This window comes from Larimichthys crocea, chromosome XI (genome assembly GCF_000972845.2).
Source record: "Larimichthys crocea isolate SSNF chromosome XI, L_crocea_2.0, whole genome shotgun sequence".
Taxonomy (NCBI): Eukaryota; Metazoa; Chordata; class Actinopteri; family Sciaenidae; genus Larimichthys; species Larimichthys crocea.
The window spans coordinates 9,329,113-9,347,072 of record NC_040021.1 but is presented as its reverse complement, the minus strand read 5'-3'; the positions used below and the strand labels follow the sequence as shown (position 1 = coordinate 9,347,072).

General features: G+C 40.9%; 1 protein-coding gene across 14 annotated transcripts in view; it reads right to left on the bottom strand.

The window, feature by feature from the left end:
- Positions 1-17,960, bottom strand: part of utrn (utrophin) — a 166,503-nt gene that overhangs the window by 56,146 nt on the left and 92,397 nt on the right. For all 14 annotated transcript variants that reach the window (XM_027284138.1, XM_019259060.2, XM_027284139.1 and 11 more), the window contains 2 exons: positions 8,492-8,664; positions 6,869-7,025 (listed from right to left, as the gene is read on the bottom strand). In XM_027284138.1, the coding sequence (XP_027139939.1) occupies positions 6,869-7,025; positions 8,492-8,664 (330 nt within the window). The remainder of the gene's footprint in view (positions 1-6,868; positions 7,026-8,491; positions 8,665-17,960) is intronic.

Genomic DNA, 17,960 nt, shown 5'->3' with positions numbered 1-17,960 from the left:
CTCACAAATACCATCTCGGGTAGAAACATCCCTGGTTGGATCATTCAGAGGGGCCTGATAACAACCAGGTGTAAGAGGAGCTTATATTCACAACATCAAACTAGCAAGCTGTCTGTGTGCTTCAGTATGCTGTTCCTGTAGTTAAAAAACAGCGTTGGTTTAACTTTACAAAGATATGCAAAATATCCTTTACAAGTGAGCAAACTTAATCTACTGCTGAAGACCCTGATGTATTACAAACTACATTAAAAGGGAAGTAAGTGGACTTTGACTTTTACAGTTACAGCGACTGTTTCTGATCACAACTCAGCTGACTGGTATGACCTGTATAATGACGGACACTTAAACTGTTACCACTGCCTACATCTATGTCTATTTTGTTTTACATTCAGGACATAAATGTTGCTTCAGGCCTGATTGATAATTTAGTATCATCTAACTAATATTTTAGTTTAATAATTAGTATTGATTCATTGTTTAGGCTATAACATGTCAAGAAATGAAAATCCTTATCAAAAGCTTCCTGAATCCAAAGTGAATTGTGTTTAAATTGCTTGTATGGTTCCTATCAAAACCCATAATGATTCAATTCACAGTTATATAAAACAGAAACAAGCAGCAAATCCACATATTTGAAAAGATGCTGAATGTTTTTTGGTTACAGAATTAATCACTGTCAACATTGCTGTTGGAGAATTTTCTGATGATTGACTAACTTTTTTCCAACTAATTCGTCCAGAACTAAAATTATCATTAAAATGTGTAACAATATGATCTTATAATTACATTTTCTACTATTTTCTGTTTAAATTTGAGATTTCAGACAAGCTGTAATCAAAGAACTAACAAAATGGATAATTGAAGAGTTTGATTTTATGTAATGCTTAGCAGTGGAACATAGTTCACTGCTTCAGACATCAATTGGGATTATTGTGAGTTATGTGCTTTACAACTTTGCATATTGATTTTGGAAAATATCATCTTTATTTGTTTTCAAGAACAAAAATGAACATTCAAGCTAAACTTTTAAGCCCTTTAAATCTTTTCAGTTCTCATAAAAAATGGAAATCAAAACATGTACAAATCCTTGTCGTAGTGGGCTGGTGAAGATCATGTGATATGATTGAAAGCCTTGGAACAGCTACTGATTCTAAAATAAAGAATAAAAATATCAATACCATGTATCTTGCGTAATGTAACTGTACTTGTCTATTACAATAAATGTTGGAATTTATGACAGCAGTGTTCTGCCAAACATCGTCGTTCAGCTTTAAATGGCTCCAAAAAGACACAGACCAAGCCATAGATGGTTGTAACAATGGCTACATGAGTAGTGCCAAGTAATTCCCTCGGTTTGAAGCAGCCTCTCCGTCAGCCATCAGCCATTCAGTGCCTGCAGTTCAGACAGACAACTACAGTACACCAAAGACCTTTCCCCAACACTCAAGTCTTTTTTTGTGAAACTTCAATGGGCTCACATTATCAGAGTGTTACATAGGGACACACTTTTCAGAGGGACCATGAGAGGTAAATATCAAACACATGTACAGCTTTCAGGTTGAGAGAAAAGCTTCTTTTTTTTTTCTGGCAAATCCCAGCTGGCCTCTGAGTGACAAGACAAGGCTGTCTATGTCAAAGATTAAAAGAGGCAGGTCTTTACTTTGCTCTTCTTCTTTTTCATAGATTTTAGCACTGGCACATTAGCATATAGTCTGAGCTCGTGTGATTTGTCAGGACTCTTGTCAGTCCCACAATACTTAGACATCTACCCTGCAGCTATGCATGACCTTGGTTGTGTCTATGTGGGGGTGTTTGTGTATGTGTGGCAATACAGTAGAAGCGAAGCAAACTCTTATCACCATGTGCCCTGTGCTGTGGCGGCGATGAGATACCATCACAACACAGGTACTTTCAGAGCTCTGCCAAACATCCCTCTTCCCGCTCTCAAAACCCTGCTATCACAGCCTCTCTGCAATATTACCACCTCCCCTCATCTTATTCCAGGAAAAAAAAAAAAAAAAGCCCCTGAAATGACCACTACAATAAACCAGCTCTCCACATAAGAGTACCTGACAGGCACTCAAGGAGCATTCTCAATGGGGGTACACTCACATCCAGAAAAAATTGCAAGAAACTTATTATTTTTCTACAGCAAATAAAAAGAAATAATTGAGGGCAGAAGTGTTTTTGTATATTTGTGGTTATGACAAATGTTTAAACCTTTGTCGTCTGAGCCAAATGATATTATACAGTTACACAATTCATGAAGGAGTCTCAGAGTGACTGCGCTTGAAATATTCATTGCTCTTTTGCCCTTAACATCCACTATTCTCGATATGTTGTTTGAACTCATACTGCCCGACATGCTTTACTAACCTGCTGCTTCCATCCTTGTGCGGTTTAAATAAGTAAAATACCCATGTGTGTCAGAAATCAACCCGTGACTAAAATAAAACAGCAAAGCACAGTTAAATAATAATGCATGCAAGTTTCTTCAGTGACGATTACTGACACAACATAGTTATTTTATTATTTTCTTTAAAATATGTATTGGATATGTTTATTTTACAATGCTGGGTTACTATCACTGAAATGATTTACATGGATTTTAAAGCACTGAAGAGACTTTTGAGAGTCTGAAGAGAGATTTTATAATGCTTCTGGCAAAAAAAAGATTTTCATTATCAGTACAAATCTTCAGCAAGAAATAATAGTAATTTTTGTCCCTTTTATTGTCACTGATCAGTGCTAGTACTGACACAGTTATCCTCTCATGTTATCACTGATTTTATTGTTTTACATGCTGTCGTTTTTTGGTTTACACAAACATCTGAGGGAAATATCTGATTTTCTAGCTGCTAGATGTTCCACTGTGTGACTAGTCTGTCATTTGATGCTGGGCAGGTATTATACAGTTGGTTTTGACAGCTGGAAACAGTGCTGAAAGCGGCCCAGAAAACAAAACACTATGAGCTGAAAGACAATAAAATGCTCCATGGAGCTGAAGGGACATTCAGAGTTGGATGATATTCATCTGTGCGCTCACAGACATTTGAGCCACTGTTCATATAACATTATTTGATTATAGCAGCATTCATTTTGCAGTGTTTTAAACTGCTGAGGTGTGGTGTAGACATATTCCACTGTTGTGGATAATAAACCTGCAATCCTTTTTTTAAAGACATATACTCTAAAACAAAACTATATTCAGCAGAGCTGAAAGTCCACCAACAAAATCATGAAACTGCTGCCAAGAAATGCAAAGCAACCAGACAAAAACAATTAAAAGTTACTCAGAGTGTGGCGACTCCGAGTTCTTCTTTCCCTAAGAGATAAGGTAAAGTCCAGCACAGCAGTTTAATCCATTTCATTCTCCTTTATGACCTGTCCGTTCAGGTGCAAATGGTGCTAATCAATCATGCAGACACAATGATTAAGATGGGTTCTGTGGCGAATTATTAGACGCTCCGCACTTTAGACAGGGTAATTGTACGCTGCTTAAGCATATTGAGACATATTTAACTGCCATGTTAAATAAATCTAAATTTAAACAGAATAGCATTTTGCCTGTTTGTCTTCATATTTCTCCTTAAAACAAGCGCTTAAGCAGATCCAGATTGGACTGTCCTAACAACGTAGACAAAAAGCCAACTGTTGCTGAAAGATAAGAGCGGTTAAAAATGCCCACAAGCACTCAGCCCCTTGTTCTCACCCCTTGATCTGAAAGCTGTTAATTTAATAGAGCAGATTGATGAGTTTAATCAGCTGAATGCTGACAAAGGCCTTTTATTGGATAATTGAATGTGCGATTAATAAATGCTATTAGGGCCATTTTAGAAGGGGAAAAACAGACAGCGATCAATACACAGTGGAGGGAGCAAGAAGTCACTCAAGTTAGATAGGACAATACTCATCCCTCTGCATATCTTTCACTTTTTTTTTCAAATTCCTCCTGGAAGCTGCCAAATGAACAGCTGCTTTCAGGCTGAATTGAATACAACAGTTGTGTTAGATGGTGTATATCCCAGAAGACAAACAGGTGAAAGTGCACTGTATTCTATTAAGCTCCTGTCTTTCACATATAAGCCTCTTTTCCATCCTCTGTCTTCCCCGTTTCTCTTGATCTAATTTTGCCTCTGTTTGCCGTTTCCTGTCCATCACTTTCTCCTCCGTTTGGACCACTGCTGTCTACAGATTTTTCTTCCCTCTGATTCTTTAATAACAGCAATATCAGTTGCTCTCTGTTGGGATAAGTGGCTTAGCCCTTTCGTTTTTATCTCTTCAAGTCTCCTGGGAAAAAAGACTTTCCACTTAGCCCTTCTAAGCCATCCCTACCTCATAGATACCAATTTTCATGTATCTGTACAAATTTCCCCCATTACACTGACAGAGCAGTTGGTGTGTATGTATGTGTGAGTACAGGGGACATGTACAAGTGTGTGTGACAGTATTGTTGTAAGCAAGTAATAGAGCATGACGTGTTCAAAGCCCCAGCCTTTTGTGCTGCTCAGCCCCTTCATCCCTCTCAGGGTCGACAAGACCTCCAGGCCAATCTATTAAGAATACAGAGGAGAGGGAAGGGAAAAATATAACATAGTCAAAATGAAAAGTGAGCCTTCAACTCCCCTGTTTTTTATTTCCCATTTCAGCCTCTTAAACCTGAAGTCCTGGAGATGAAAAAGGGAACAGAGAGAGGATAGCATGGGAAATCTTGTGTGAAGGCAAAGAGAAAGAAAGGCTTTTAAGAAAGGAGATGTAAAGGTGAGGGAAACCAACAGCAGGACAGAAACCACAGAGACGAGAGAAAACGAGGTAGGAAGAGCTGAAAGAGGGTAATAGGAAAAGGAAGGTGAAAGCAGAGATGCAGGAGGATTGTATTCTCCTGTGGTTATTGTGTGCTCTCCGTCCCACTCCGTATCTAATGGACCTTGTCTGATCTGCTGGATTGAAGCATGTCTCTCTGTCAGACACAGAAGACATCATCTCAAACCTCAGAGGACAAAACTTGATTAACTCGGACAGTTGTTCATTGTCTCATGACAAGATGCAAACAGAACTGCAAGTGTAACCATTTTGAGCCCTTGAATACAGGTCCCTTTATTCCCATAACCACAATTATTTACAAATTCTTCTTAAATTCATACATTTCCTTCCTCTTTTCCTTTAGAGAGAATGTGCATCACAAAGGCCAGCTCATTGCCAAGTTGTAGTTTCTGCTCACTGGATTTTTTCACATAATCTGTAATGCTTTCGAATGAGGCTTCTTCATTAAAGACTATACTTAGCAAGCATTACAGCGGCCAAGAAATTGATTCCCTGCCGATGCAATGAACCCCACTCTGTTTCTAGAATAGATCAGTTATCTACCTTTCTAAATATTTTGTCCTGGAAATTACTCGCCGTAAAATACACCATGTAGACTGTTTATGCTGAAACTTTAGTTCCCTGATTCTTTTTTAGGGGTCTCTTAGTTTATAGACTTATTTTAAATGTGTAAAGATTTTGTTTTGTTCATCTTCACATCTCAAAATTTAATTTTTTTCCCTTCTCCTTCTAGTACTGAGGCGTTTTTATTCACCTCCTTATGATTGAGGATACACACTGTATCTCATTTCAGCTTTTTTAGAAGCTGATTGTGTCTCTGTGTGCTGTGTGATTGCTCAATGAGTCTTGATTAGTATCAGATCTACCAAAAATGTAATGCAATATATAATTACATAACAACACGTCCTTACAGTAGAACACGCACAGGGATACATGCTGTGTGCACACCAACAGATACAAATATGTTTGTGTTATATACACCTTATGCGTAATGGATGTGTTGATCTCTCTCGTTTAATCTGTGATCCTGCACCCACGCATGACAGCACATGTGTTTACTCTCAAGGCGTTTTGGGAACAAAATAACAGAGGGGTGAACGGGCTGTGGAGAAACGCATTACAATTTCAAGAGCAACATCAACAGTAGCGGCGACCAGTGGACTGAGAGTAAACAGTAGCCACGGGGTGAGTCATCTATCTGAAAGCAATTACACGCCAAAGCACTATCACAATAACTAGTGGTTACAATAAATAATGCAGTGGGGAACGTGGGCGACAAATGGCAGCGGTGACAAAGGTGTGAATGGGTCGGAGCAATGAAGTTATTGATCACTTGCTAGAATAAATGATACAGTGTGGAGTAAGAGTGATAAATAACAACAATTCTAAGAATGACATACTGTAGCAGCAAACATCAACAGCAAATATCGTGCATGGTGTCTGCAGAGTGACCAATAACTGATTATTATCTGTAGTTTAGCTAAACGTATTATGCTCACCTAACGCTTAGCACTAATGGTAGCACTTTGTTTGGGCTCCAAGCAGGAAAAAATAGTGGCCTCTCTGGTAACAAACTTTCTCATATTACCGCTTAACAGGACACTAAAATATGTTTCTGAAACATTTTAGGAAAACATTTAGGAGTTCGGTGTGTTGCGCCACGCCAGCATACCATGCTTTATCGTCTATTTTAAGATCGATAAGATGATGAGTCTATAGCACACAAACATAAAAACAGACAATAAATGTACAAGAAATACAAAGTCAGCAAACTGCACCAAACTGGAGCACCAGTAGCTCCAGTCTGGATGAAAACCTGACCAAGCCTTGTCGTTAGAAAGAATCCAGATTTAAGACACTTCCTCACTGGCTTCACTTTTCAGGACTGGAAACTTTAACCACTAATTATACTGTCACTGGTAGAAACACATACTCCTCTGTGACAGATGCAACTTTTTGGAAACTTGAAAAAAACAAAAGAGGGACAGATATGATAAATCTTGTAAAGCGTGTCAGGAACATTGCCTGTGGTGACAGTACGCACCGTGCAGTGGTTCTGCTGTTGCAGCAGGGTGGGGACATCTCCCCCGATGGGCATCTGCTTGGCCAGCTCCTCATCCTTCATGCAGATCCACCTCCACAGCTCCTCCAGGAGGCCCAGCAGACGAGACCAGCGCTCAGCACTTGCCTCCAGATGGGCTCTGGAAACATACACCATTGACTATTATTATACTGTATGTATTTTTAACTCTCGCTGTTGAAGCACATATGCTCTTATACTGACTAAACAAACACACATCTGTACTGTAGCATTGTTTCTTCCTTTTTACAGTAACATACATGTAGCACCTATTACAAGGCTGATATTTATATACTTGTATGAAACTGATTATATAAAGGGTTTAAAGCTTATACAAAAGAAAACTACTAATTATGAAAAACACCTTTATTACTATAAAACCCAACACTCTTGAGATGTTGCTTCCCTTCTGGACTGGATGTCAAGGGAACACAGTTGGCTGTTAATTGTGTGGGTGGTTGCATGCACTCAAAATGTGTTGATAAGCACTTTTGTTTTTCTCCTTTCCTCCAGGCATAATATCTGAACACTGTGTACAGAGACCTCCTATCGCCGCACCCCGAGTTAGCCATAATTACACATGTACTGCAATTAAGGAATAATGGGCTGTATACAATCAACACGCACGGTTTCTACCTCCTCTCCTGACTTATCACACACACACACACACTGATCTCTAGCTGTCTATTTATCGCTCGCTTGTCTTCCTGTGGAATAAGTCCAGCCTATTAGCTTTGCACTGTTTGACCTCAACTCACTCCCATTTATCCTCTCCTGCTCAAAACGAACACCTTTCAGTGCAGAAGCTATCCCTGCACCTTTTTTTCCTAATTTCTAATTGCTCAGCCTCTCTAACCTTTCCTCCCAGCCCTGTAAGCTTTGTTATGCTCTTGTGCTCTTCCCTCCATCCTCCCTTCCCCTCTTTGAACATCTCCATCTGGCCCTGTCAACTTCACTTCCGCCTTCACTTTCTTCACCCTGTACATCCCTGCCCAATCTTATTTATTTATGCTAAGATTATGGCTGATGCGGCATTGTCTCTGTCCTCAGAAGTTTATGTGCCACTGCGGTGGCTCTCAGGTTCTTTTGGAGCTGTATTTCATCCCTGTGCTACATGGCTGACATCTGGAACACAGGAGCTACTGTATCCGAGCAGCTGAAAGTAAACCCACAAGGATATTCCACAACGTGCTGTACGTCATGTGTGGTTTCCGACGGATCTAAGACCTTTGAGTCATGTCCCCTCATGAATAAGACCATTTTCTTTTCACGAGCTGAGAGACTTGAATGGTCTGATCAACAGTAAAGGAGACATATTATAAGTAAGGGCAGAGTTCAGCATATTGGTAAGTTAACAGTCTATTGTGGCCTTGGACTAAACTTTATTAAATTTGTGCTTTTGCAAGACGAAGACACCTTCAGACACCTACATTACTTGAACAACTGTCATGACTGATCAATGACCTTCTCCGAAAATCTTTTTTTTCTTTCCAGACTTAAGAGCAGATGAAGAGCAGACAACTGATATCTGAGCTACATAAACGCTTGGGACAAATAGATTTCTGTATTGGATAAAGGTTTACTGACCGGATGTTGGCTGATTTGGCCTTCAGGTCGCTCCAGCGTTGGTTCATGTCATCCAGTCTGTGTTGGAGAAACACGGCTTCCTCTGAGCTGCCCAGAGCCTTGACCATCTTCGACTTGTTCCCGTCCACACTCTTGTAGATGTCATTGTGGGCATCGATCTCAGCCTGGATGTCCTACAAATACAGAGACAGAGAAGAATTATCACAACTGACCATTTCTTCTGGTAAGTTTCTGAGCAAATGTACAGTCAAGTAGTGAAGCAGAAGTTCATATCAAAATCACCCAAAATTGGATGTTACACTGTTTTCTTGGCTGTCACAGCTGACTATTCATAAACCGAATACAACGATGGATTTTGTCGCGAGGACTTGGTCTTGAGGGAGTTCACAGTGTACTGCACACTGCATAACATTTCCAGAGGGCAGAGAAGTTTATATTTTTATTAAATGTCCTCGAGGTACTTTTTGACTGTTTGACTAAAAAGATTTAACTTCTACCCTGTCACTGACTTCGAAGGCCCACCCCATCCAGGAGCAAGTCCCTAAGCAATAACTGCCTCCATGCTAATGCTGCATTGCTTTATAGCAGGGCTACACCAAAGCAAGCTTTGCTAATGGCGTGCTGGGCTACAGTATGATATACTGTTGTATTGCAGTGCTATTCCGAAATGTTATGTATTTATCCATGTATGTGCGGCTGCATGTGGCCACTGCCTTCAGTACTGTGACGAAGCACAATTTTTTCCACGTGTACGTGTGTGTGAGTGTCCCAAACAAGGCAGCTCTATTACACAAGCCCATCTCGAAAGGGTATGTGCGAGTGTTTATGTGCGAGGACTGAACCACAAGGGGGGCTGACGCAAGCAGAGGATCCTGTCAAATGTGTTATTTTTAGATGTGTAAAACTGCTCCACTTCTTCTCTCTGTCTCTGTTGGGACTCCCCTCAGCTCAACCAATTTGAACTGAAGCAGATAAAGAAAAATACTCCAATACCATATGGATGAGTGTAACACCGCCTGCAGCACCAAGACAGATTTGCAAATGGGGCAAAATTAGAGTAGATGAGAGAAGTATAATGAGACCTATAGCCTGCAAGAGACTGGCAATTAAAAATGGTCATTGTGAGTGAAATGACCCATCCTCAGTGCCTAAGGTTGTTGGTTGTGTATCTCTCTCATTGTGGTGTAACAGATTGGAAATTATGCAATAAGCCAAGTTTCATTTTACAATTACTGTAAAACTGCCTTATCCAGAAAAATGCAATTAATGTTGCCGCACTGTATCATTGTCGTCTCTGCATTATTGAACAGTTTAAAAAAGAGTCTTCTCAGCTTTCAGAAATTAAGTGAAAGTATTCCAAAGTTAAAACTGTTTGTATATTTGTTATAGTGCACAAAAGTCACACACGTCACTAAGTAAACAATATACATATATTATGTTACCATTATCACACATACACACACGTGTTCAACGTACATGACAACATATTAAGTGGAACATGTAACTAGCTACAGTAGAACTAGACTACACACAAAATAACCATCAGTTAGCACAGACATCTGTGGCACAGTGCTGTAATTACTGAATGCCAATAGACATTTCACAAAGGCTGAAGCAAATCCCTCCACTGTGATCTGAAAGGATAATCACCCGCTGGCTTTTTGACACAAATCATATGCCTCTTAAAGGTCATCGAAGGGAGAAAGTGAGTGAGGGAGAGTGATGGAGAGTGACGGAGAGGGACAGACGGGCAAAAAAAAAGAAAGATAGAAGGACAGACAAAGAGTAAGACAGTAAGTCAGTCACTTAGCTAGCTGGCTGTGTTTCAAGTCATTACCCAAGTGCTTCCCTTTTCTTTTTCTTTAGCACTTATACTTCCACTGAGGGTAACAATGATTGCACACACACAGCTCAGAAGGCACTGACTGTGTGGGCATACAAAGGCACATATATTCATTTACAAAGCTCCCTTTGAATTTTAGTTTTATTTATGCGTTATTGATAGAAATTAACTCAATATGGGCATTTCAGTCCTAGCATTTTGCATTTGGGCTTTCCATCACCCATGCATACACACACACACAGTGTAGCTACTGAAGACCTTGATCAATTGAAGCAAGCACAACAGATATGCAACCGTACAACAAAAAGCACCTATGCATAACACAGACGGTTAATGAACCACTGCTCTTGATGTGCTACCACACGACCACTATGTGTGGGTAGAAAGGCAGTAGAAAGGTGAATGGCTCTGGATCTTATGGACACTTTAATGAGTGATAAAGATTTCTTGGCCGTGGGCTGTTTGGAGTGCAGGTAGGATGCGACAGTCTCCCTTGGAAACTGAAGTTATGACTGTTACTTTATGAAGGATAAAAGCATAAAACACACGGTTAAGTTGTGGCTGAAGTAAAATCCACACAAACACAGTCTCCTTTTGATGATAACTTGACAATAAATAGGTATTTCACATTGACAAATGACAATGACCCTTACTGGGCTAAGCCATGTTTGACTTTAGCCCGTAACACAATTACTGTAAAGGTTTACTTTGACAAATTAAACCTAATTCAAGACTCTGGGTCTCATTCTATACTAATTCCCTCTCTGCATGGTAGCACTCTCTAATAACTAGCAAAGGAAGCCAGAACCGATTATTCCATTTTAATGACTCCAATAATGAGTGCTCAGACCTCATAAAGCGGCCCAAATTAGGTCCACAACTACAAACACAAGGAGAGATGGATAATGAATGGTCACTGTGTTTGTATTCATGCTGTTGGAAATATTGCATTCAAAAGCCACTGTGAGACCTAGAGCCAAAATGCATCCTAAAATCTGTAGATACATATACCTGTTCCAGCTTTCTGAGCAGCTCCTGCAAGCTGAAATTCAAGCCAATCATATTGGAGTGTGTGAACGGACTCCTCCTACTTCCTGCAGTGCCTACATCTTCTCTATTGTCATACAGGTGGAGGATCAGCAAGGAGTCACCACAGGTAGGTAAGTCCTCCCGTGGTTAAGGTCAAAACAGATGGGGCTCAGATCAGTAGTAAATCCAGAGTATGAAAAATCTTGAATCCAACCACAGAGAAACCCAGCTCTTGTAAAAAAATCAAACACAAGAGGGTCAAATCTGGGTCGCAGTTCCAAAAAAGACAATTTACACACTTCACACACCACTTGGCAGCATCTGTGCATGCGTGCCGCAGTGTGTGCTCGCCCAATCCCACCACATGTTCGTAGCATCCTCTTGGGAAAGACAGCCGAGCCAAAACGGGGGTTGACAACTACCCTGCAGTCATGCTTCAGTGCTGGGACTGGGATTAGCAGGACGATTGGTGCCAATGGAGGTTTGACAAGTAGAGGCTGGAGGCTGACAGCTAAGTTTCTCTGGCCAGAAATGGGGCACTGAAACTAGGAGGGATATCCAACAAATCTTGGGTGGAGGTCTGCAAAGTGGAGATAAAGGCTTGTGTCTTTACAGGACAGGCGGGCTGATGTAAACCTCAGCGTGAAAGAGGACAGGTCTGGCTTTCTCCTTCAACTTTGTTATGCTTCCCTTCCTCCACTTCCTCTCTGGGCATGAAGGGAACCGTTTACACGATGTCCGGCAGTCAAACCCAGGGCAGGGCCGGGGCATTTGTTTTCAATTACTCTGATAAAAAGCACTCTATCCAGTCACACAACGCCACACACTTCAAGAGGATAGACGTCGCCACAAAGAGGCACATGGTTTGCTCACGCGTTCCCCTGAGTAAAGGTAACAGACTCAAAGAGACAGTCACCTCTGTGTCTGTCTTACTACCCGCCCCTCGGGTCTCCGGCCCCGCTCTGGTCTCGCTCTATCACACCCTCCTAATCACTGCCATGACCAGGCCACTTAGTCAAAGAATGCAGTCTTCTTTTTCTGGAGCCACGTGTTTGCCAGCAGCTCCCTCAAGACTCTGCGTTTCAATCCTGGGTAGGCAGTCTGACTCGTCGGCCTCTTCGAGTTGAAGCTCTTCCGATTATCTCTTTGCCTCTTGAGAAGGAGGAGAGGTCGATCTGTTTGTCATCCTCTTCTTTCTTCCTCCCTCGGGATGAGAAAACTTCTTTCAAAGTTACGTTTCTTCTTTGGCTTTTTGTTCCCTAGGGGGTAACACAAATTCCCAGGCTGGTCCACATCTCTCTCTCTCTTCTTCCTCTGTTGCTCTCGTTCTCTCTGGCCACTAGCCCCACTCTTTCACACAGCTGTTTATTATTTTGATCAGTATCCTCCCTTTCCCCTCCTCTCTCTACCTCTCTCTCTACCTCTCTCTACCTCTCTCTCTCTCTCTCCCCCTTAAACCAACTTGACATACTACACACCCACTTCCTGAGGCCTGTATGGGCAGAGAGCGTGGTAGAGAGGGGAAAGTATTGCAGAAAAATAAGGATTTCGTGTGCAATTCAGTAGTGAAATCGTTATTCAAAAGTAAGGATGGCTAAAAGATCGAAGTGGTGAAAGTAAGAAAGTGGGAGCAGTGCAAGGGCAGGATGACAGCATCAGAGAAATAAAAAGGATGTCTGGGAGGGTTAAAAGAGAGAAAGTGAGGGCAGAGGGCCAAGTGAACGGAGCTCCACTTGTGAAACTTTCTACCTTTTTAGCTCAGAGGGATGACAGCTATCTTGTCAAAAGTTAAAAGAAAAGAGATGGAAGTTTGGGATGGTGGGGTGGCAGGATGTTAGGACAGAGCAGATCTTCTGCACAGAGACATTATTCACATATTTTTATCAATGAACAACTGCTTTCTTTTGCAACTCCTTGAATTACTGAAGCCCCTAACAGTTCAGATCCCACAATCCGAATCCCTTTAGCCTGCAGAGGACTGTGTTATTCAAGCCCTACAATTCCTACTGTAGAAAACAAAATACTAAAACCTTTAAATATGTTTATAAATGGGAGTTATAAGATGTTTGGTAGATGTTGTGGTTTATAGGGCTATGTTAAATAGGTGTAAGTATTAAATCAAAATTAATTCCATGTATTAAATCTGTAAGTGGAAGTGTTTGTGTGACTGACGGTGAGGCTGTGTTGGCATTTTGAACAGCAGGGGAGACATGTGGTGTGCATCAAAGACGCAGACAGATGGCTGTCAAGTGAGAAAAAAAAAAGGAAAAATACAATACAGCGTTGCATATTCATGACAGAAAGACTTTGAAGTGTGCTTAGCTAATTCAAAATATTTGCATACTTGAGGCCCTTAAACAGCATTTTTGATGTATGCTGACAAATATACTATTTGAGGGCTTTCCAGTGGATGATGTCAAATGAACTGGTGGAAAATTGGCATATTTGACAAGCATAACTAATTCAAGGGGGAAAAGAGAGATGAAACAGCCTCTCTCTGAAACGTGTTTCACACACATCTTTGACTAACAAGGGTTTTGATGCTTTAACTTGCAAACAGCTACGAGACATTTGCAACAACAGATACTTATTAAGACCACAAACACACACGTATGAAGCTTATGACAGGAGATGTGAGGTTAATGATAGGCTACCTTACTAAGCTAAACAGATTGGGACCATTACAGGGGTAAGAATGTCATGCTTCCAGGGAAAACAAAAATAAATAATAAAAGTCACTGGAGCACAGAAGAAGACACAAGAGAAAGAGAATGGAAAGCAAGAAGGGATTTTTGTATGTCTACCTATGATTCCCAACAAGGAGGATTTAGGAGAAGAAAGAAAAGATCAAGGTTTTTATTCAGAAACTGAAAGATTTTTATTGTACAATGTAAAATGAGGATAACACAGAGTGAAGGGAAGTTTTTTTTCAAATAGAAGAACGTAATATTATGTACAGTGATGGCTTTGGTTGGTCTACTTTTCTGGCTGCAGAGGGTAATCGTTTACATCAGTATTGTTGGGACTGACTCAGCCTTTCTGGCCTTCAGCTGCACAAATCAATATTCTTACATTAACAACGGATCAAATGACTATGTGTAATCTGAAAGGGGTCACTCATAGTGAGATCCTTTAGCTTGTTGTTTTACTTTTTGGTCCACAACTTTACTGTTTTTACTCTCACTGCTCTCATCAAACTAATTTCCATCCACAGCAGGCAGCTGTGTTCAGCGAGAAAGCCCCGGATAAATGGACTGTACACGACCTGCACCAGGCAGCAGTCAGCAAGCTGGTGAACTTTGGAGCATTTAGCAGCTAAAGAGCCAGATATTTCACCCAGCATTTAACGGAGACAAAAACAGAGCTAAAGAGACAACAACTTTATGAGCTGATGTTAATCCTGCGCATACAGCTTGCTTTGCTGTGCCTGAAATTATTTACTGCTGTTGGCATCACTTTAGTGTTGCAGCAAATAAAAAATTGCAAAAGCTATTCCTGTTTTTTTATTATTAATTTTTTCATCCTAACCAACTGAATTTTTATTCCTCCAAAACAGAAGAAATATTATTCAAAAAGAACAAGTGGGACAAAAGGGAGAACCACAAAACCACCATCCGAAGTATATCTGATAAAATCCTCAAAAAAAAAAAAAAAAAAAAAAAACATATCTCACTATGAAGCAGCTCAGCTTAAAAATAATAATAATTGGAGAGAAGACTGCCCAAAGAGAAAATGTGAAAGAGTCAAAGAGCAGCAGCTGAAAGTGAGGAGGCAGAAGCAGAACAGTTGTGCTGTCTCGGATGACGTCAAGAGGAAGCAGAGGCCATAGCGTCTAAATAAAGTTGGGTAAGCATATCACAAGATCGCAAACAGAGCAAATGAACACCAGAGGGAAGTAACACAAACATGGCCTCATAAACACACACACACACACACCAGGACTCAAATCTCACTAGCAGACATATCTTCCTCGGTACAGCTCAGTGGCTATTCCCCAGTCGGATCATTTAAGACTCATCCAATCCCATCTAATCCAGACTTTGTGCCTCTATAGTGGACAGTCTCAGGCAAAAATCAATTTAGCTGCTGCATTCCACTGTAATTCTCGGCCTCACAAATAGACAACATCTGATGAAGTCACTTCCTGTGCCCCAGGTTATCAGTGACACTCCTCTTCCTGTTAGGACGGCAGCACTCTTCTGTTGAGATTAGGACACTGATTTGTGTGTGTGTCTGTGTAGTAGTAGTAGTAGTGAAACAAATCGTAGTGGGTGTGCTGATGAGGTGAAAGAGCTCTTTCTATAAGTTAGAGGGCCCTGGTGCTCTGCATTCATATGTATATACGCTTCTATTTAATTGAATGTGAAATTGTGCAGTGGCAGTAGCTCTTTATACTCGAAGGTTGTTAAGCAGAGCTTTATTCAAATGCTCAATAGTGTAAGCCGTCGTTTTTCTTTCAGAATACGACCACACTGCCAAGAGTAGCTTTAGCCGTCACATCCTGCACACGCTTTGCCTTTGTCGACTCAAGGTTAGTACAGATCCTGGTTTGATTGTTGGGTAGGAGGACGAATGGAGAGAAATAATTTGGTGCATCAATACAAACACACTGATGAAACTGTGCTGTTTGAGACCATGTTTGTGTCATCTGCTACACAACCTGTGTGCGCAAAACAAATCACGAGGACCACAAACACATAACTTATATTTACAGCATATATACAGCAGCTGACAGGACAGAAGTATTGCACGAAGCAAGCAATTCATTATCTTCGCATTGCAGTCTCAGAGCTCAGTGCTCACACTGCCAGGGTGATGTACTTTTATCTGACAAAGCCTGTCCACATGACTCCAGTGAAGACTTTGCTAATCTAGTATCTGTCTAAATCTGAACTTCTGTATGTCCAGTCCACACAAGTCCAGATGAAAATCAAGATAGGTCCATAAGAAACAAAGCAACAGCAAGTTGAGTGTAATGGAAATAAGGACAACAGCAAAGTCAAACCAATAAAGCCTGTCCTGAACTGTTAATGTGCACATTAGAAAGCCACTGTCCGACACTCAATTGACAGCTGACCTCTACTGATGTGACAGAACTGCCATTAGAAACCTTTGACTGGAGTCAAAGGTCGAGCAAATCACTAATAACTTATTCCGGGGATCCGATAATGGACCACGAGTCACATACTTGTAATCATAAGCAAGAAAAAGGACATCCTGGAATTCATATGCAAGCTCCTAAACAAGGAAATTGAAATTGATTAGGAGCGCAATGTGCTGTTTCCCGATAATCAGCTATTGATTCTGGTGGGCCTTTTGTGTTTTTGTGCATCTACAAAACACTTGGGAGAAGACCCTGAGATTCAGACAAAATGCAGAAGCTCACAGATGCTAATCCGTGTGCTTGAGATGAACAAAGCAGCTTTGGTTGGTCGTGTGTGTGTGGAGGGGGGGATTTACCGTATCAGTGGTCAACACCAACAAACAGATTGTTTCCTGTGACTGCTTCACAATAAAAGCCATGCTGTGTTTCACCAGTTGAATGATTTTAATGTGAAGTAGCAGCAGTAGGAGATGTTTATTGTGCATAAGCAGTAACTTGATATAGCTCTCATAGGAGCTGTAAGGGAAGTGAGAAGTCAACAGCGAGGCAGATATCACTAAAGATTCAATTACAGATTTTAACTCTGGAATGCATGAATCATTTCTTTGTGAATAAGTCCCACCTAGGAATGGTAGAACGCACCACTAACAATATATATATATACACTATATAAAGATGTAATTATAGTATGTAAATAGATCGGATATTTATTGGTGGAAAAATGAATCAAAAACTCAAAGGATTCAAACTTTAACATAGTTCAACACTGAAACTGAGGCCTGCAGTGCGACAAGAAATAATTAGCTGCTGGAGACAAGACCTTTTTTTTTTTTAAGCAAAAAGAGTTCCAGTCATTGAATCAAGGAAAAAATCAACTTGCTGAATTGACTGGATATTAAAACCAGAGGCCTGCTGAGGGCCCTCTGCATTCTTATCACCCTGCTCCTCACTGGCATTCAAAGACTTCTGTCCTTTCCTCTTTCCTTTTATCATTGCTTTCCTCCAGCGAGGCATCTCTTTCACTCTCTCTCCACTCCTCCACAACTATTTGAAGTGCTCTGCCTCCTGGGAACTGCAGATCTTGACCGTGGTGGGTGGTCTGTCAGCACGTAACCGCGGTAAACTACAGTAGAAAAAAAAAAGTCACTGTGACGTGATTGCTTCTGAAGCTGCTGTCGTCTCCACCACAGGCCAAGATAGGAGTACAATTATCGGGTAATCCCACCACCTGCTGTGTTTAGTGGGGAGAACAGGGCCTCAAAAGGTTAGGTGACTGCGCCAATTAGACTGTTGTGCTAACTAAGTGTTGTTTCCCGCTGTAGAAGACCACTGTGTGAACTAAAACTCTGTAGGATGCTCCTGTGGAGTTAGGGAGCTGATGCTACAATAATGGGCCATCACACATCACAACTAAGACCTCCCAGTCGAAAAAGGGAAGATGAATGATGATAGAAAAGCTAAAATAATAAAAATATGCTGTACGACACCCTCTC